The sequence below is a fragment of the Anolis carolinensis genome, chromosome 5 (assembly GCF_035594765.1).
Source record: "Anolis carolinensis isolate JA03-04 chromosome 5, rAnoCar3.1.pri, whole genome shotgun sequence".
Taxonomy (NCBI): domain Eukaryota; kingdom Metazoa; phylum Chordata; class Lepidosauria; order Squamata; family Dactyloidae; genus Anolis; species Anolis carolinensis.
Window position 1 is genome coordinate 205801095 of NC_085845.1, and position 21468 is coordinate 205822562.

The 21468-nt window shown below is 43.0% G+C and overlaps 2 protein-coding genes across 2 annotated transcripts in view; both read left to right on the plus strand.

The window, feature by feature from the left end:
* The window catches only part of LOC100551841 (C-type lectin BpLec), a 520120-nt gene that overhangs the window by 74286 nt on the left and 424366 nt on the right, over nucleotides 1–21468 (plus strand). The gene's annotated exons all lie outside the window — the stretch shown is intronic.
* LOC103282941 (dromaiocalcin-1) overlaps nucleotides 17789–21468 on the plus strand; it is a 32897-nt gene continuing 29217 nt past the window's right edge. Inside the window, exon 1 of the mRNA XM_062983456.1 lies at nucleotides 17789–17894. Within this exon, the coding sequence (XP_062839526.1) occupies nucleotides 17832–17894 (63 nt within the window). The 5' untranslated portion in view covers nucleotides 17789–17831. The remainder of the gene's footprint in view (nucleotides 17895–21468) is intronic.

Below are 21468 nucleotides of genomic sequence, written 5' to 3' on the forward strand. Positions count from 1 at the left end.
GCCTATTAAACATCAAATAGGAGCCCCCGGTGGCCAAGGGGATAAAAGCCTCGTAACTTGAAGGTTGGGTTGCTGACCTGAAAGCTGCCAGGTTCGAATCCCACCCGGGGAGAGTGCGGATGAGCTCCCTCTGTCAGCTCCAGCTCCATGTGGGGACATGAGAGAAGCCTCCCACAAGGATGGTAAAACATCGAAACATCCGGGCAATGTCCCCTGGGCAACGTCCTTGCGGACGGCCAATTCTCTCACTCCAGAAGCAACTCCGGTTGCTCCTGACACGAAAAAAAAAAATCAAATCTATATATATAAAAGAGTGATGGCATCAGGGCAGCGGACAAAACAACAAAACTACAGGCCCCCCAACCTCGAAAATTGACAACACAACTCATCATTCACGGCTCTAGGTTGATACAACAAAAAGAAAAGAAAAATAAAGTCCTAATTACAGGGAGAGGAATAATAGTTTTTATCCAATTGCTGCCAGTTTGAAGGCTAAGCTCCGCCCACTTGGTCTCCTAGCAACCTCCTCAGCCCAGGGGACAGCCACAGTTAGGCCTCACTTAGGCCTCTTCCACAGATTATCAGATTTTAACTGGATTATATCCCCCTACGAACCTGCACGATCTCTTCGTTCGTCGGGGGAGGCCCTCCTCTCGCTCCCACCTCCGTCACAAGCACGGTTGGTGGGGACGAGAGAGAGGGCCTTCTCCGTGGTGGCCCCTTCCCGGCTCTGGAACTCGCTCCCCAGGGAAATCAGGCAAGCCCCCACCCTGGTAGCATTCAGAAAGAGCTTGAAAACCTGGCTCTTTACTCAGGCTTTTAGATAAAGATTGCTAATCCAGAAGCAATCTGTATCTGTGACCATTCTTGTACCGGTTTGCACTTTTACCTTTGTCAACTCGATATAGACACAGGGTCTATTCCCATCCCAATTTGCACTTCCAGAATTTGCAGCACTTTATCAGTCACCTTGTGTTTACAATATTTATAGGGTGCACCTTACCCAGTCTACTTTTACAATCTCTCAGTTTTAATCCATGTTTTTATTAGTTCTTGTTTTTTATTGGCTAATGTTTTATTTTTATTTTTTTATTTTTTTATTGTGCAAGTTGTTGTCTATTGCTGTGTTTTATACTGCTACTGTTTTTATTCGGGCTTGGCCCCATGTAAGCCGCCCTGAGTCCCCTTCGGGGAGATAGAGGCGGGGTATAAAAATAAAGTTATTATTATTATTATTATTATTATTATTATTATTATTATTATTATTATTATTATATGGCAGTGTAGACTCAAGGCCCTTCCACACAGCTATATAACCCATTTATAATCTTATATCATCTGCTTTGAACTGGATTATCTTGACTCCACACTGCCATATAATCCACTTCAGTGTGCATACTAAACATAAAGACAACCATACAACAGACATTCAATACCACCACGACCTCAACAATTTCTCACCAACACCACCAGACAACCCCACAGCAACGCGTGGCCGGGCACAGCTAGTTAGGTTATGATTTTACAAATTAAGCACCAGAACATCATGTTATACAACAAATTTGACAGAAAAAGTAGTTCAATATACAGTAATGCTATGTAGTAATTACTGTATTTATGAATTTAGCACCAAAATATCACGATATATTGAAAACACTGACTACAAAAATGTGTTGGATAATCCAGAACGTTGGATAAGCGAGTGCTGGATAAGTGAGACTCTACTGTAACACCAACAGCTACCCTGTTTCCCCGAAAATAAGACAGTGTCTTATATTAATTTTTGCTCCCAAAGATGCGCTAGGTCTTATTTTCAGGAGATGTCTTATTTTTCCATGAAGAAGAATTCACATTTATTGTTGAACAAAACAAATTGAACATTTATTCTATACTGTACAGTAGTTGTCATCACAAACCAGCATAACCAGACAAACTGCGAATCCTCTCAATAATTTCTTGTTACTATCATCATTAACAATCTATGGTACATATGTTTACCAATCCTGCATGCTGTAATGTTCTGTTTAGCGGATATGCTTCCAAACAAAAACTTTGCTAGGTCTTACTTTCGGGGGAGGCCTTATATTGAGCAATTCAGCAAAACCTCTGCTAGGTCTTATTTTCAGGGGATGTCTTATTTTAGGGGAAACAGGGTAATAATAATAATAATAATAAAACTTTATTTATAACCCGCCACCATCTCCCCGATGGGGACTCGGGGCGGCTTACATGGGGCCATGCCCAGACACCATACAATATAACAAAATAAAACAATATATCATAACACAATATAATAGTACAAAAATAATCATATACATTACAACACAAATCAGAGGGTAGACCCCAATCATGCAATTTCATCTATCCACCTGCAGACCACATGCTCGGCCCTTGGTCCGGCCACACTCTCTCAGCCTCTCCCTGTTCCTCTCTCTTCCTTTTCTCAGCGCCGGCGCCACTTCAGCCTGGCCGCGTCGGGGGCCCACCTCTTTGCCGTGGGGGGCTGGCACCGGGGGTCCCTCCTGGGCCCGGACAGCAGCCCCTGCCTCTACGGGACGGTGGAGCGCTACGACCCCTGGGCTGACCAGTGGGCCCTGGCCTCCCCGCTGCCCCTGGGGGAGCTCCCCTTCGCCCTCTCCCTCTCCCACGACCTGCCCCTCTGCGCCGCCCACCCAGGAGCCCTCTTCGCCCTGGGAAGCCTCCGCACCACCGGGGAGAAGATCCTCCTCAGGTACGACGTGGACGCAGGTGAGCAGCGCCACGCTCGGCCCGCGTACAGAGTGCCAGGAAGTCTCTGGAATACAATAATATCACAGAGACTGCAAAACAGTATTACCAAGAGAAAGTGTAATCAAAATGCAATTTATCTCATTGCTAATTAATTGTTTTGTCAATGTGTTGTCAAAGGCTTTCATGATCAGAATCACTGGATTGCTGAGTGTTTTTCAGGCTGTTTGGCCATGTTCCTGCAGCATTCTCTCCTGATGGTTTGCCTGCATCTGTGGCTAATGAGTCCCCTTGAGGAGATAGGATGAGCTACAAATAAATCATCATCATCATCATCATCATCATCATCATCATCACATTAGAGTCTCACTTATGCCATGCTCGGCCCGCGTGCAGAGTGCCAGGAAGTCTCTAGAATACAATAATATCACAGAGACTGCAAAACAGTATTACCAAGAGAAAGTGTAATCAAAATGCAATTTATCTCATTGCTAATTAATTGTTTTGTCAATGTGTTGTCAAAGGCTTTCATGATCAGAATCACTGGGTTGCTGAGAGTTTTTCAGGCTGTTTGGCCATGTTCCTGCAGCATTCTCTCCTGATGGTTTGCCTGCATCTGTGGCTAATGAGTCCCCTTGAGGAGATAGGATGAGCTACAAATAAATCATCATCATCATCATCATCATCATCATCATCATCACATTAGAGTCTCACTTATGCCATGCTCGGCCCGCGTGCAGAGTGCCAGGAAGTCTCTAGAATACAATAATATCACAGAGACTGCAAAACAGTATTACCAAGAGAAAGTGTAATCAAAATGCAATTTATCTCATTGCTAATTAATTGTTTTGTCAATGTGTTGTCAAAGGCTTTCATGATCAGAATCACTGGATTGCTGAGTGTTTTTCAGGCTGTTTGGCCATGTTCCTGCAGCATTCTCTCCTGATGGTTTGCCTGCATCTGTGGCTAATGAGTCCCCTTGAGGAGATAGGATGAGCTACAAATAAATCATCATCATCATCATCATCATCATCATCATCATCACATTAGAGTCTCACTTATGCCATGCTCGGCCCGCGTGCAGAGTGCCAGGAAGTCTCTAGAATACAATAATATCACAGAGACTGCAAAACAGTATTACCAAGAGAAAGTGTAATCAAAATGCAATTTATCTCATTGCTAATTAATTGTTTTGTCAATGTGTTGTCAAAGGCTTTCATGATCAGAATCACTGGGTTGCTGAGAGTTTTTCAGGCTGTTTGGCCATGTTCCTGCAGCATTCTCTCCTGATGGTTTGACTGCATCTGTGGCTAATTCCCTTTGAGGAGATAGGGTGAGCTACAAATAAATCATCATCATCATCACATTAGAGTCTCACTTATCCAAGACTCGCTTATCCAAGCTTCTCTCCTGATGGTTTGCCTGCATCTCTGGCTAATGAGTCCCCTTGAGGAGATAGGATGAGCTACAAATAAATCATCATCATCATCATCACATTAGAGTCTCACTTATGCCATGCTCGGCCCGCGTGCAGACGGCCAGGAAGTCTCTGGAATACAATAATATCACAGAGACTGCAAAACAGTATTACCAAGAGAAAGTGTAATCAAAATGCAATTTATCTCATTGCTAATTAATTGTTTTGTCAATGTGTTGTCAAAGGCTTTCATGATCAGAATCACTGGATTGCTGAGTGTTTTTCAGGCTGTTTGGCCATGTTCCTGCAGCATTCTCTCCTGATGGTTTGCCTGCATCTGTGGCTAATGAGTCCCCTTGAGGAGATAGGATGAGCTACAAATAAATCATCATCATCATCATCATCATCATCATCATCATCATCACATTAGAGTCTCACTTATGCCATGCTCGGCCCGCGTACAGAGTGCCAGGAAGTCTCTGGAATACAATAATATCACAGAGACTGCAAAACAGTATTACCAAGAGAAAGTGCAATTAAAATGCAGTTTATCTCATTGCTAATTAATTGCTTTGTCAATGTGTTGTCGAAGAATTTCATGATCAGAATCACTTGGTTGCTGAGAGTTTTTCAGGCTGTTTGGCCATGTTCCTGCAGCATTCTCTCCTGATGGTTTGACTGCATCTGTGGCTAATTCCCTTTGAGGAGATAGGGTGAGCTACAAATAAATCATCATCATCATCACATTAGAGTCTCACTTATCCAAGACTCGCTTATCCAAGGTTCTGGATTAACCAAGGCATTTTTGTAGTCAATGTTTTCAATATATCGTGATATTTTGGTGCTAAATTCGTAAATACAGTAATTACAACATAACATTACCAGTACATTAGAGTCTCACTTATCCAAGACTCGCTTATCCAAGCTTCTCTCCTGATGGTTTGCCTGCATCTGTGGCTAATGAGTCCCCTTGAGGAGATAGGATGAGCTACAAATAAATCATCATCATCATCATCACATTAGAGTCTCACTTATGCCATGCTCGGCCCGCGTGCAGACGGCCAGGAAGTCTCTGGAATACAATAATATCACAGAGACTGCAAAACAGTATTACCAAGAGAAAGTGTAATCAAAATGCAATTTATCTCATTGCTAATTAATTGTTTTGTCAATGTGTTGTCAAAGGCTTTCATGATCAGAATCACTGGATTGCTGAGTGTTTTTCAGGCTGTTTGGCCATGTTCCTGCAGCATTCTCTCCTGATGGTTTGCCTGCATCTGTGGCTAATGAGTCCCCTTGAGGAGATAGGATGAGCTACAAATAAATCATCATCATCATCATCATCATCATCATCATCATCATCATCATCATCATCAGTACATTAGAGTCTCACTTATCCAAGCCTCGCTTATCCAAGCTTCTGGATTATCCAATGCATTTTTGTAGTCAATGTTTTCAATATATCGTGATATTTTGGTGCTAAATTTGTAAATACAGTAATTACAACATAACATTACCAGTACATTAGAGTCTCACTTATCCAAGCCTCGCTTATCCAAGCTTCTGGATTATCCAATGCATTTTTATAGTCAATATTTTCAATACATCATGATATTTTGGTGCTAAATTCGTAAATACTGTAATTACAACATAACATTACTGCGTATTGAACTACTTTTTCTGTCAAATTTGTTGTATAACATGATGTTTTGGTGCTTCATTTGTAAAATCATAACCTAATTTGATGTTTAATAGGCTTTTCCTTAATCCCTCCTTATTATCCAACATATTCGCTTATCCAAGTTTCTGCCGGCCCGTTTAGCTTGGATAAGTGACACTCTACTGTATTATTATTATTATCTTCTTCAGAGGTACTGTTGACAGTGAGGCAAGTGGAGTGCCTCACTGCCAACAATACCTCTGAAGATGATAATAATACACACACACACACACACACATATACGTATATAGATATATACCTATGGATTAATATCCAGGGTGGGACAAAGAACTCTTGTCTGTTTGAAGCAAGTATAAATGTTGCAATAAGCAAGCTTGAATGGCATTGAATAGTCTTGCAGCTGCATATTCAATCAGTGAGGACATCTGCATAGAGGTGTCCTGGCTGTTGTTACCTGGAGGCATCCTGTTAGGGATTCCTCTTCTTCAGAAGAGGAAGGGGAGCAGGAAAGCATTCATGAGTCAAAGGGGCAGTTTGAATCAGAGGAGGAGATTTTGCAAGTACCCACATTTCAGGAGAGGTGAAAGGAAACAGAGCAGAGACGTCGTTCAGCTAGAATAGCTACCAGAAATGCAGCTGAGTAATTGGGAACTGCCCTAGCAGCTGTGAGGGGACTCATGGCTATAAATCAGAAGCAGGTGGAGTCAGCTTTTGCTGGTAACAAACTGACTCTAATGCCTAAGCCTTCGCTCTCCTTGTGCCTGCTTCGAGTCTGCATCTGGGAAACTGCTCCTAAGGATTTATTGCTGTTCCTTTGTCTGAAGTAAGACTGCCACTTGATTTAGGAATTTATTAGAGACTTAAGAACTGTGTTGCCCTAAGACTTCCTTGCTTTCTTTTGCATTATTCCACTGTGTGTGCTGTTCTTTATGTTTTCCTGAAGTAAAGCAATTTTCACTTACTTACCACATTGTTTAAGGCTGTTCTTGAAAGATAAAACAAGACACATCCCCTGTCTGAGAAATGTTAACTGGGCCTTTAACTGCTTGCTGTCTAGAGTCCTCCTGTTTATGAGTGGTGTTCATTATTTACTGTCTTGAAAATGAACAAAATCTGGCTACCAGCATTAAAAAAATACTAAAATCAAGACAGTAAAGACCAACACTCAGAAACTGGGGAACTCCAGACAACAACAACAACAACAACAACCACAACAACAACAACACACCATAAACTCAAATGAGTGGAGCCATTCTGGCTCCTCCTGGAAAAGTGTTGCACGTCTAGGGTGAAACCAGAGTCATGGGTCCGTCATCCAGGGTCGGTGGGAAGAGGTCATCCGGGGTCAGTGCAGAATTACCCAGATCCTGTTTCCCATCCGCCAGACAGCCAGCCGATAGTAATCTCTAGTATCCAAGTCTCAAAATAGTCCCTAGAGACAGGAGATCTCCATTATAGTGAGTTTATTGATCAGATAAACACTTCGTGATTTTTTTCTCAAATGGGAGCACCAGGCCTCAACTCGGTCCAGCTTCTGTGTTTATAGAAAATTTAACTTTCATTGGGAAACTTTTCCCTTTCTGTTTGCATGCGCCATAAAGCCATTATGTCAGTGCTAGTTTATTAGCCTCCTAGTTTATTCCCATCGGCTATGAGAAGATTTATGGCCTTGCTGTGTCAACCAGCTATCCCTCCCTGCTACACCACCCTGTGTGATTCAGCATTGAAGTCTTAGCAAAGCAACTGATTAATCTGTTCTTTTGGGTCAAACTGGCCCTTCTCGAAAGCTGTTAGAGCTTAACTAACTGTTGCACCTCGGTGCTGGTTCACCTTGCTCTTAACACACACTCCACCACAGCAGACTAGGTTTAAACAGTTTATTGATAAAAAATAACAAAGTCTGAATAAAAAGCAGTAAAGAAAAGCAGTCATCCAAACCCAATGGCAGTAAGTAAAAAAGAAATATTTCAAATGCAAAGGCAGTCAGTCAAAAAAGCAATAATCCAGAGGTAAAGGTAATTTGCAGAAATTAGATCCAAGTCTCTGATATAGGAAATCAGTCCTGAAAACAAGACAACATGAACTTCAGAGTATAATCCAATACACAGGCATGAACAAAGAATCCTTTTCCATGAGCTTAGACAGGGCAGGAGATGTGCTTCCAAAAATCAACGTTGCTTCGTCTGAAATCTTTCCCTGTTTCTCCCTTATTTACCCTTGCTTACAAGCCAAGAAAGTATTCCTCTGCCCTTGAATTCCCACACATTTGCCAGCTATTCTAAGAGAACGTCTGGGGCGATGAACCTTTAACCTTCACCTTGTATCTCTATCTAAGGAAGACTCCTCTGACTCGCTGCCAGAGACACCTGGGACTTGTTGATGTTCTAAATCCTGTGAAAGGTCACCCTTATCACTAGTTTCTGTTTCCTCGCTAGCCTGCAGCCTCTCTGACAATTCAGAGCCAGAGCCTTCAACATTCCCAGCATCAGAGCCTTCGAGATTTCCCTCTTCAGCATTGCTTTAGTCAGCCTGCATAAATCCAATCCCCTAACACTAACTAATTTTCAGTTGAGGTACAAAGCAGCGATCAATATCAGCCCGCTAAAAGTGTGCATTTTTTGTTAGTCCTCGTAAATCAGATGAAATTTGTTAGAATCATACTTGCGAGGCAGTATTTGTGATGCCTCATGGGCCTTGTAGTCCTGTTCCTAGTACTATCGTGGCAGATGAAGATGAAAACATGGGGTTTTCACCGGTTCAACAAGAGCCGGAGTCCTTTCACCTGCCGGATGTTGATGTTTGCCCTCAAGAATTCAGTAAAACAGGCCTTGGGCATTACTCCCCTCTGTTTCCCAGGAGGGAATCTTACTTTAGAGACAGAGGAGTCAGAGAAGCAAATCGGAGGAGTTTACGGATCGCTGCCAAACAACAGGCTGATTAGGCCTGCTTCCCTTGGGAAATTCTAAGGAGTCTTGCATCTGGACAGAGTTGGGTTTCGCTTCTCGTTCTCTAGGGAAAGAGATTGTTGGCGGGAAAACGAGACCCAATATAGGTGCTTGGCGCGGGAGATTCTTTGCGGAGTCAACAGATCAGCTTCAGGAGTGAGATCGTGTGTGGACTTGTAACCCCAGTTCCTTGCCTCCCGGATCAAGTATTCAAGTTTATGCATCGCTTTGCTTTCAACCACGGACCTTGTTCCAGGATCCACGGGTTACCTTGTACCTAGTCACGGACCTTGTTAAAGAACCAAGTTTCATCCAGCCTTGTTCCAGCCTTGTTGTCAAGCTTCATTGGGCTTCTAAGACTCTGACATTTCCCCACACTATTGCTTGGCAATAGTGTGTGTTTCGGTATTGGATAAAGAACTTTGAACTCTAATATCATTTATTGGACTATACATTTTTGGACTATATTTGACCTCATCTGAAAGGTCTGCTTCTGAACTATATTCTTCACTTGTTTTTATTGCTTTTATATATTTCCTTAATAAAGATATTAGATAGAGACTGGCCTCCGTGTATGGTTCTTGGTGCCCAGCTGACAGAGGTCTGACAATATTTGACGTGTGGGCATGGCCTGCTTCAAAAACTTAAGAATCAAAATTCACCCAATGCTTTTTTGTTTGAATTTTGTAAACCTCGGAAGCCTCCCCAAGTCATGTTTCATTTTCAGCACAAGGAAGCAAAACAAAGCCAAAAAGGCTGCCTTTCTTCTTTAAATGAATGGTTTCTCGTCATGTGGAGAGGGAAGCAGCAGGGAGGAAGCAGAGTTCGCTGGGAAAGAGACGGGGAAAGCACAGGATTCTGGGAAATGTAGTTTGGGAAGGCGAGTAGCCCTATGCCAGTGAATGCAAAAGGCCCTGCCCTGAACTACATTTCCCAGAATTCTGCTCAGCCTCAAGAAGCCCCAGTGAGGAGAGGGAGAGATGCGTCCATAAAATCAGTAGATGCATGAATATTTCTGAAACTTGGGGGAATGATCCCTTGTTATATTGTTTCATTGCATAGAAAATTCAAGGAGCGAGCTCTTGTAGTCTTTCTTATATGTTGTTTATAAAAACTTTGAAAAATTCCCCGAAAATCGGTGGATAAGTGAAGCATCTGAAACTTGGTGGGCTAAGAGTGGCCAATGTCTTCTACCACTGCAGCAAGTTTCACCCCAATAGCTGTCAAAATGGGGTTTTGATGTTTTCTCACATGCGCATTATATGAAATAGTAACAACATTTCGTTACTCTCGTTATCGTGATGAAATTTTAACTAACAATACTTTAAGAACAGGATTGTTGTGTGTTTTCTGGGCTGTATGGCTGTATGGTTCCAGAAGTATTCTCTCCTGACATTTCACCCACATCTATGGCAGACATCGTCAGAGGTTATGAGGCACATGGAGAAACTAAGCAAGGAAGGTTTATATATCTGTGGAAGATCCTGGGTGGGGAAAAGAACTCTTGTTTGTTGAATGTTGTAATCAATCACCTTTGTTAGTATTAAATGGCCTTCCCAGCCTCGCATCCTGGGGCCTGGGGGAATCCTTTGTTCAGAGTCATTAGCTGCCCCTGATTGATACATGTCTGGAATTCTTCTGTTTTCAGAGTGTTGCTCCTTATTTACTGTTCTGATTTTGGAACACTTTAGAAACGAAACGCCAGCGCCCCCTCGTTTTGTAATGAGTTTTGACACACATTTTTATCCATTGCACATGCTCAGTAGTCATCATTAGCCAATATCCCCGGAGTTTTTGTTCCAACCTCTGTCTCTTCAAGAGTCAGAGCTGCATCTGGACAGGTGGCCACTCACGCTCCTTGTCTTTCTTTGCAGATTCCTGGCAGGAGCTGCTGCCCACCTTGACGCGTGCGGACGCAGACCTCCCGGGGCTGTACTTCCTGGGGGGCACGGACCCCCTCTTTGTGTTGGGGGGCAACGTGGAGGGCAACGCGGTCACCTCCTTCAGCCTCGGCCGCCGGGAGTGGAGTCCGGTCCAGGCGCTGCCCAAGTGCGGCCTGGCCGGGCAGGGCCTGGCGCTGGACAACGGGACGCTCTTCATGGCCTCTCCGGACGCAGGCGCCGTCCTGGAAGTGGACCTGGGGGGGCTCAACTGCCGCCCGCTGCCCCCGCCCCCCTTCCCGCTCTCCTACGAGGCCCTCTTCCTCCTCCGCTTCCCAGCGTCCAGTCCTGCACAGGGAGACGAACCGGGGGCTTAGGACTGGATAGATATATATATATATATAGGTAAAGGATTCTCCTGACGTTAAGTCCAGTTGTGTCCGACTCTGTGGATTGGTGCTCATCTCCATTTCTAAGCCAAAGAGCCGGTGTTGTCCGCAGACACCTCCAAGGTCATGTGGCCACATGGAGTGCCAATGTTACCTTCCCGCCGGAGCGGTACCTATTGATCTACTCACATTGGCATGTTTTCGAACTGCTAGGTTGGCAGAAGCTGGGGCTAATAGCGGGCGCTCATTCCGCTCCCGGGATTTGAACCTGGGACCTTTCGGTCTGCAAGTTCAGCATCTCAGCGCTTTAACACACTTCGCCACCGGGGCACTCACTTATCCAACATTCTGGATTATCCAACGCATTTTTGTAGTCAATGTTTTCAATACATCGTGATATTTTGGTGCTAAATTCGTAAATACAGTAATTACTACATAGCATTACTGCATATTGAACTACTTTTTCTGTCAAATTTGTTGTATAACCTGATGTTTTGGTGCTTAATTTGTAAAATCATAACCTAATTTGATGTTTAATAGGCTTTTCCTTAATGCCTCCTTATTATCCAACATATTCGCTTATCCAACATTCTGCCGGCCCGTTTAGCTTGGATAAGTGAGACTCTACTGTATGTGTAATGTGATCCACCCTGAGTCCCCTTCGGGGTGAGAAACAAGGGCGGAATATAAATACTGTAAATAAATTATATATATGAAGTATAAAGTGTGTATATATATATATATATATATATATATATATATATATATATATATATATGAAGTGTAAATGCATTTTTTGTTTAGACTCGGTCCCATCCCCAATATGTATCTCATTATGGACTTTTATGCAAATCCAGGTATTCCAAAATCCAGAACATGAATGACCCAAAACATTTTGCAGAAGGGAGACTCAACCTGTGCATAACTAGAACTAAACCCCTGCAAAACAAATCTGCAAAAAGGCCAGAGATAGGATCCAGCTTGTTATAGGAATAGCAGGCACCTGGAAGACCGTTGCAGTCGTGCCCTAAGGGGCATCTGCACTGTGGGATGAATGCAGTTTTGCACCACTTTAACTGCCACGGCTCAGTGCTCTGGAATCCTGGGAGTTGTAGTTTTGCAAAGAGCCGAGGGGCCTTAGATCAGGCATGGGCAAACTTTGGCCCTCCCTCCAGCTGTTTTGGACTTCAACTCCCATAATTCCTAACACACAGTAGGAATTTAAAGAAACAGGAGCCCTGTTCCGTATTACAGTATGTTAACACAATTTGAATTTTTTTTGGCCTGTTCCTGGTTTAAAAGTGTTATTCCTGTTTAATTGTGTGGTCCAGACTTTGAAAGTAGTGGTTATGCTCCAGAAATTTCCTTATTGTGGCATGAACCAGATCAAATTGGTTGAGACTTGATGATGGGATATTCAGTCAAAAACTAGAGCAAAATGTACTCTAGCAGGATGTCACTCCCACAGAAACAAGTTTGTGCAGTTTAATAAACTTTCCCATGTTTTTAGGATAGAACCAATTAAGAAATGGCATTAATGACCCAGGAACAAGAAGTATCTTACATTTCTCCCTGTTGAACTTCATTGTGTTGGTTTTGGTGTCATTTCTGCTCCCCAATCCCACCTCATTGGCCCCTCCTTCTCATTTGGATGGACCTTCCCCAAGGTCAGGGTGTGGGGCACATAAAGGTCATCCAGTCCAGCCTCTGCAATGTCCGGCAATGGGGTGTCTGGGAGGAAATGCCTTCTTCCCTCCAAGCCTTGCTTCCCGGCCATAACCATCATTATTGCGAACCCAGCTTGACTTTCCTGAAGGTCATCCAGTCCAGCCTGTGCAATGTCCGGCAATGGGGTATTGGGGAGGTGTTGTGGCAATCTCTGAGCGGTTAGACTCAATTTAACCCTCTCTGGGGGAGATTCCACCAAAAATCAGCAGAGTAGCAAAATCAAAAGCTTTCAAATGCAGCAGTTACTTACATGGGTTGAGCAAAGAGTAATAATAATAATAATAATAATAATAATAATAATAATAATAATAATAATAATAATAATAATACAGTAGAGTCTCACTTATCCAACACTTGCTTATCCAACGTTCTGGATTATCCAAAGCATTTTTGTAGTCAATGTTTTCAATACATCATGATATTTTGGTGCTAAATTCGTAAATACAGTAATTCCTACATAGCATTATTGTGTATTGAACTACTTTTTCTGTCAAATTTGTTGTATAACATGATGTTTTGATGCTTAATTTGTAAAATCATAACCTAATTTGATGTTTAATAGGCTTTTCCTTAATCCCTTCTTATTATCCAACATATTCGCTTACCCAACATTCTGCCGGCCCGTTTATGTTGGGTAAGTGAGACTCTACTGTAATAATAATAATGATGTTTATTTATATCCCGCCTCCATATCCCCCAAAGGGGACTCGGGGCGGCTTACAGCAAAATCAAAATACAGGAGATGATAAAATATGAAACATCAAAGGACAAAAACAAAAACCAATAATAAAATATACACAACAGCGAAAAAACACAACACAGAATTAAAACATCAAATTAAAAACAATGAGGTTGCAACAGTGGATAAGCAAGGTGCACATTATGAGTAATGAATTCGTAAATAGATAAAGTGCATTAGAATCATTTAAGGTCACATTAGGTAGGGAGGGGTCCTGAATAATATCAAGCAATCAGGAATCAGAAAGAGTAGCCTTTCAACTTAGGATGGCAATCGATTGCAGAGTCTCAGTAAAAGTTCAAAAACATTTATTCAGTTAAAAAAAACTCCACTGTAGATAGAAAGGCTTGGGAGCTGTCTAGTCTACTCTAGACTGGTTTCTAAGGAAAAATAAGAAAGGAAAAATAACAAACATCTAAATAGTTACATCTTGCCAGGAGAGACAGCAAGATGCTTCTTGTTAGCTAGAAGAACAAAGTGTTATCGACCGCACTTTGGGGGATAGGGCCCTTAAAGAGAGACCCGACCCGGTCCTGAGGGAACGGACCTTGGCGAAGCCAAAAGGAGAATATAAGCCGCAATACAACCTGAAGCCTGAAATGAAGAAGGTCCGCCAAGTTGAAGGAAAATCCGCCAAGGAGTTTTTATTGAGCAATTCAGCTGAAAAGGACGCTAATAGCGATCATTCAATCTACTAGCGTCACATATGTTTCAAATAAAGCCATATTTATACAATGTTTCGGTCTGACAGCCCTTTGAATTTCCCGCCCCGCTCCCCCGCCCATCTGATCGCGGATAGGCTGAGAGGTTGAACGAGGCGGGCTTTCGTTTCCCGCCTTGCTCTGCTGGCCCAATGGGGAGCCGCTTTTTGTCCCCCCTCGGGCCAATGAGAGAGGAGGAGGCGGGAGCTATTGAAACAATGAAGTGACCGGATAGATTAATCCTGACCCGGCCGATTTCTAAAGGAATTAATGGCACCCATCAAGGGTGTCCGGGGTCCTGTCACGTTCACAGATTTTAGATATGCCTTGGGGTGTCAGACGGGAAGTGGTGATGGGTGGTGATGAGCCGTCATTGACGGCCCCACAGGGTGCCTTCCTGCGGCGTCCTGGCCTGGGATATGACAATGTTTGCCTTGGGGGTGAGTCACCTTTAGGAATTTGGTGACTTGCCCTATATTGTCCATGCGATCGGAATGAGATTGGATTAAACTGTGGCAGATTATCCTTTTGTTTTTGGGAAGGGAGGTCTGGGTCATAGGGCTAGAGTTCATGTTGGGGTCATAATATTTCCCATTTGATTTCATGATTTGACAATTATATGGGATAGAATGAAAATTAAAATAAAGTTGGAACATAAACCCTGCTGGGAAGAATACATATTTTCCGGGGATCCCAAAGAGTACAAATACATACAGGCAGATAGGTAGATTTCAAGGAGGAAAGGGAGAATCCATAGAGGGGGGAGTTACATTGCACAAAGGGGAACCATGGATGATATAATCAATTGAAAACATTTGATAAGAATGAGGTTTACAACATCTGGGGAACCCAATATGGAAAGTCATAGAAGTGGAGTTTTAGCAGCATGATTTTACAATTCATGAAGTTGTTATCTCTTGCCTCAGAATGCAGGGATAATCCACAGTAAACTCCAGTAAAAAGTCTCAATCACCTTCTACTATAAATATATGGAATATAGAACATAAAGTCTTGATTTTTGAACTATCTTTTACAAAGTCCTGGAGGGGAGGTCACCTCGATCACAAAAGGGAGAAGAAGAGAGAACTAAAATGGTTCCAACCTCATGGTCCAGTTCATCGGGGCCGTAAAAGACATTCTGACCAATGAGAAGTTGGTGTCCCTGGAGATTCACATTTCTACTAACTTCAAAGTAAGGGATGTGACGTAAACAGGATAGAGGGAAACACAGTAGAGCCTGTCTAGGCATGCTTTGGAAACATGGAAAGGATTCCCTCAATCTAACTCTATCATCTATCTGACTACATCTAGACTTGAGTCCTCCAGGGTGATTCCCAACGGGAGGAAATGCATTGGTCCCTCCAAGCCTTGCTTCCTGGCCATAACCATCATCATTTAAGAATGTTTAACATTTAAGAACTACATTTAAGAGCACTGCGAATTAATGTGTTTTCTGATGGTCTTTGGCGACCCTGAAATTGAGTTAGAATTTGGAGGGTCTCACCCAAAGAGAGAAAGCCCGCAGACCCACCAAGAAGTAGAAAGGGTCCGATACCCTGGCGAGAAAAAGAGAGCCTCTGAGATAAGAATCTCCCTTCAATTTCCCAAATAAATCTCACCAAAGCTGAAGAAAAAGCCACCGAGTTGTTTATTGCGATCCAGCTGGAAAGGATGTCAAAGCCACGATAATTCGTCAAGCAGACATACCATACAATGCATTACAGTACATTTTATAGTAAAAAAAACCAGGGCAGTCAACTTTGAATTTCCCGTCCCTTCTGCCAGCTTCGCGCTGATTGGTTGTAGTCATCATCTGGAGGGGAGGCATGGACGCCTCAGCCAATCAGAAAGCCAGCGCCACTTCGGCCTCTCGGCCAATCAGGAGCAAGCGGGTGGTCCAAGCAGGAAACAAAGGACCGGGAGTGGAATTTTGAGTGGATTAAAATGGCTTAATGGGTGTCCCACAGCTGGCGATAACCAGCTCAGCAACCTCTAAGGATGCCTGCCATAGATGTGGGCGAAACGTCAGGAGAGAATACTTCTGGAACACGGCCATACAGCCCGGAATACATACAACAACCCAGAGATAGAGCCTTTTGGGACTCAAAGGGGGGGGGGGGGAGAGAATCCCAAACCCCAGAATCAGAAAAGAGAGATACACAGTAATACACGCAACAGTGAAGGGGGGGGGGGGGGGGGAGATATAAATGAAATGTAAGCAGATAGGTGACACAACACTTGTTTTTCTGGTTTTTCTTCTTCTGTGACCCTAGAGATGATTAGATCAACCCAGATGTATAGGGATGCAAATTTCCTTCTGCCAGCTCAGACAATGGCTGGGTTGTTAGAGTTTTGGTCAAGCCAAAAGGTCACTTTGTCTCATGCTACGTGGATCCCAACCTATTTTACTGGTCTACCTTGGTGTGACGGCGCAAGTGGCACCTTCTATATGTCGAACTGTAAGTTGCAAGATTTGAATTGTTGTATTATGCCTGATTTTGCCTTTACCCTGTAAATGTAGTTGGATTGATTGGTTATTTATAGCTGCCAATCAATGTTGTTTGTACCAGTTATATTGCTTCCTCAGCTCAATTGTTTGGCTCCACCTCTTCCTGGAGTAGGACAGTGTTTCCTTTTTTCATTCCACCATCAAGCTTTCTACCAGATGGACGTGAGAGAAGGACTTGGCTCTAAAAGCCCTTGATTAAGTTACCTCTCAGCACCAATTCTGAGGTTCTTACCCTTGAGACTTATGCTTCATGTTCAGGGCCAACCTGGACGACATTGAGGAGTCTCAAGCGCCTTCAAATCAGTTCTTTGGCACCAAAGGAAGACTGTGTCTTCAAACATAGGCCATTTGGACTGAGGCTGAGGTATGCTCCGGCATTCACAGCCATTGAGAAAGAGGGACCTGGAAAGGCTTCTCAGCTACAGAGCTCCTTGGACTTAAGACAACCAAAGACTAATGTATTTTCCTTTACCCCTTTGAAACTTCCATCTTATTGCCTTAAAAGGATAACCTTTTGTGAACAATAAAACCAGTTTTGAGTTATCTACAGTGTTTTGGTCCTTTGGTCCTTTCGCTAAGAGTTATAGCCCCAGGCGCGACGGCACATTTGGCTTCACATATTTATAGGTGAACCTTATTATAAATCATCTTTTTGTGCAAAAGGGGGGGGTCCCTGTTTGGCATCAACCCCTCTGACACCCCCCTTGCGACCCCCAGGTTGAGAAACGCTGGTCTATTGCGGTGTCTCACACATCTTTGTACTCATCATGACTTGCGTATCCATAGTTTTCTTTGTGCTTTCAAGGCAGCAACCCATGCGTAAGGGTTTACATAAGGGTTGCAAACTGTGTGTTGCCTTAACGGGAGAAGGATTGTTGTCTTAGGAAGAATGGGTCCCCCCTCCTCCCATTCTTTGGGGGGGGGGATCATGCGCAGGGCAGGGACCCTGGAGAATCTCCTTTGATCCCAAAGCCTTGCCTTTCATCTGACCCAAAAACCCCTTAATCCCTGTTTGCTTGGAGGGAGGAGAGGCCCCACTTGTCACCTGGCTTGTTGTAAATCCTCCTCCTCCTCCTCCTCCAGGACCAAACTCTGGGGAGGGGACGTGCCTATAAATGCCTCGCAAGGCCAGCCGTGCCCAGCAAACCGAGAGCCGCATCCTTGGGAGACACCGACAGGTAAGCCTCTCACCTGCATTCCTGGCTAAATGGCTTCACCTGCGGGCTGGGCCATAGGGGAAACTACTGTGGGAATCACTAGATTGCTGTGAGTTTTCTGCTCTGTCTGGCCATGTTCCATCAGCATTCTCTCCTGATGTTTTGCCTGCATCTGTGGCAAGCATCTTCGGAGGTCTGTTGGAAATGAAGCAAGTGGAGTGTATATCCAGTAGAGCAGGGGTCCTCAAACTAAGGCCCGGGGGCTGGAAGCCATTTATCCGGCCCCCACGGCACAAGGACAAAAGGGGGTTGGGCTACATGACCCAAGGGGTCTCTTCTTCTCTTCCAAGCCTCCTCCTTCTTCTTCTTCTTATTACTAGCTTTCCCGGCCACGCGTTGCTGTGGCTTATGGAAATCCTTTGTTGGCCAGGTGGAATAGCAGTGAATAGCCTTGCAGCCTCAAAGCCTGGCCGTTTTCTGGAGTAGCTGGAGCTTTTTGTTGTATGAACGTAGAGGCATGGATGAGGGGTTGCGCTGCCAAGTTTAGTGTTTCTGGGATGTGTAGTTTTGTTGTTTTGTCCTAGGCCGAAATGTCATTACCCTTTTATATATATAGATCAACACAACGACGTTATATGGCACAGCAAACAAGATAGAGATGATGGATTTCGTTTCGCAAAACCACAAGTCGAACACTTCCCAAGTGTCTAGGACTGTGTGATGTATTTTCTGATGATGTGTGCAGATCCCAGATATAGATTATTATTATTATTATTATTATTATTATTATTATTATTATTATAATTATTAACATTGAGGCTGGGTGGCCATCTGTCAGGGGTGCTTTGCTTGTGCTTTTTGTGCACAAAAGCAGAAGGGGATTGGACTAAATGTCCCAAGGGGTCTCTTCCAACCCTCTTTATTATTATTATTATTATTATTATTATTATTATTATTATTATTATTATTATTATTATTTATGACACAGCAAACAAAATAGATATGCTGGATTTCGTATCACAAAGTCACAAGTCGAACAATTCCCAAGCGTCTAGGACTGTGTGATGTATTTTCGGATGATGCGCGCAGATCCCAGTCGGGTGGCCTTTTGCAGTTGGCAGATCGTAATTTTATTATTATTATTATTATTATTATTATTAACATTGAGGCTGGGTGGCCATCTGTCAGGGGTGCTTTGCTTGTGCTTTCGGTGCACAAAGGCAGAAGGGGATTGGACTCAATAGCCCAAAGGGTCTCTTCCAACCCTCTTTTTTATTGTTGTTGTTGTTGTTGTTGTTGTTGTTGTTGTTGTTGTTGTTGTCATTATTATTATTGCTCGGTGGCCAACTATAGTCCGGCCCTCCAACAGTCCGAAGGATTGTGAACTGGCCCCCTGTTTAAAAAGTTTGGGGACCCCTGCAGTAGAGTCTCCCTTATCCAACATAAACGGGCCGGCAGAACATTGGATAAGCGAAACTGTTGGATAATAACACTTTTAACTTCCTCCATGTTTACAAGTCTCACTTACTGCACTTTGATCAGCCCATCCTTATGTTTTTATTGCTGTGTTTTTAACTTTGTCTTATTAATGGTTTGATTTTAATCGTATGTTTTAATTTTTCATTTGTGCGTTTTCGGTATTTGATGTTTTTGTATGTATACTCTTTTGCATTTGTAAGCCTCCCTGAGTCCCTGCGGGGAGATAGAGGCGGGGTACAAGAATAACATCATCATCATCATCATCATCATCATCATCATCATCATTATTATTATTATAAGGAGAGGTTAAGAAAAAGCCTATTAAACATCAAATTATGTTATGATTTTACAAATTAAGCATCAAAACATCATGCTTTACAACAAATGGATAGAAAACGTTCAGTACACAATAACATTATGTAATAATGACTGTATTTATCAATTTAGCACCAAGATTTCACAATTTATTGAAAAAATGACTACAAAAACATTGACTGCCAAAAGGCAAACTGCGTTGGATAATGCAGAACCTTGGATAAGCGGAGCTTGGATAAGCGAGACTCTGCTGTAATAGTGTTGTGCTTTTGTACGTAATTGCTGTTCGTTTTGTCTAGTTTCATTCGTTTCATCTCATTTTCATGTTTCTTCCCACTAATGAAAATTGAGGGCTTATACGAACGGCGCTCCATGCAGTCATGCCAGTGGCCACATGACCTTGGAGGTGTCTACGGACAACGCCGGCTCTTTGGCTTAGAAATGGAGATGAGCCCCAACCCCCAGAGTCAGACACGACTGAACTTAACGTCAAGGGAAACCTTTACCTTTTATACGAACAGAATTTTCGTCTGGCTTACGGAAAAAATGAAAATTTTCGGACTGCAATAGGAGGGCTTCCGAGGCTCACCCCTGCCCACCCACCCCACTCAGTTTTTGGGCTAGAGGGGTGAAAATCATGACACACAGAAGGCATTTCGACCCCTTTTAGCCCACCAACTTTTTTGGGGTCTTCCCCAGGGTACTATGGTTATTAATGATATTATTATTATTATTAACACCCATTGGTATACATCTGATGTAAATGGGAGGCACTCCTCTCCTAGACTCAGCTTAGAGTCCCAACCCATTGGCACATATCAGACGTAATGGGGAGCAGCTATCGTTACACACACACACACACACACACACACACACATATATATAAAAGACCTATTGGCACACATCATATGTAATGGGGAGGCACTCCTCTCCCAGACTCAGCTTAGGGTCCCAGAGTAGCTATCATTATACACACACACACACACACACACACACACACACACACACACATATAAACCCATTGGCACACATCAGACGTAATGGGGAGTAGCTATATATATAACCTATTGGCACACATCATATGTAATGGGGAGGTACTTCTCTCCCAGACTCAGCTTAGGGTCCCAGAGTAGCTATCATTATACACATACACACACACACACACACACACACACACACACACACACACACACATATAAACCCATTGGCACACATCAGACGTAATGGGGAGTAGCTATATATATATATATATATATATATATATATATATATATATATATATATAAGACCTATTGGCACACATCATATGTAATGGGGAGGTACTTCTCTCCCAGACTCAGCTTAGAGTCCCAGAGTAGCTATCATTATTAATTAATAGATAGATAGATAGATAGATAGATATAAAACCAATTGACACACACCAGACGTAATGGGGAGTATATGTAAGACCTATTGGCACACATCATATGTAATGGGGCGGCACTCCTCTCCCAGACTCAGCTTAGGGTCCCAGAATAATTATTGTTGTTTATATTCATATTATTATTAACACCCATTGGCTTATTGGCTGAAACGAAAGGAAAATGAATGCAAGCACGATGAATGTGTGGCTTCCATTTTTGTGTGGCCTCTCGTTTCCTATGAAAATGTCGTCATTCGTTTTGTGCAGACGAACAGTCGAAACAAAACAATAGCATGAAGGAAACAAAATAAACTTTTTCGTGCATCTCTCTAGTATATAATATATGTATCTGTGGAATAATGTCCAGGGTGGGAGGAAGAACTCTTGTCTGTTTGAAAC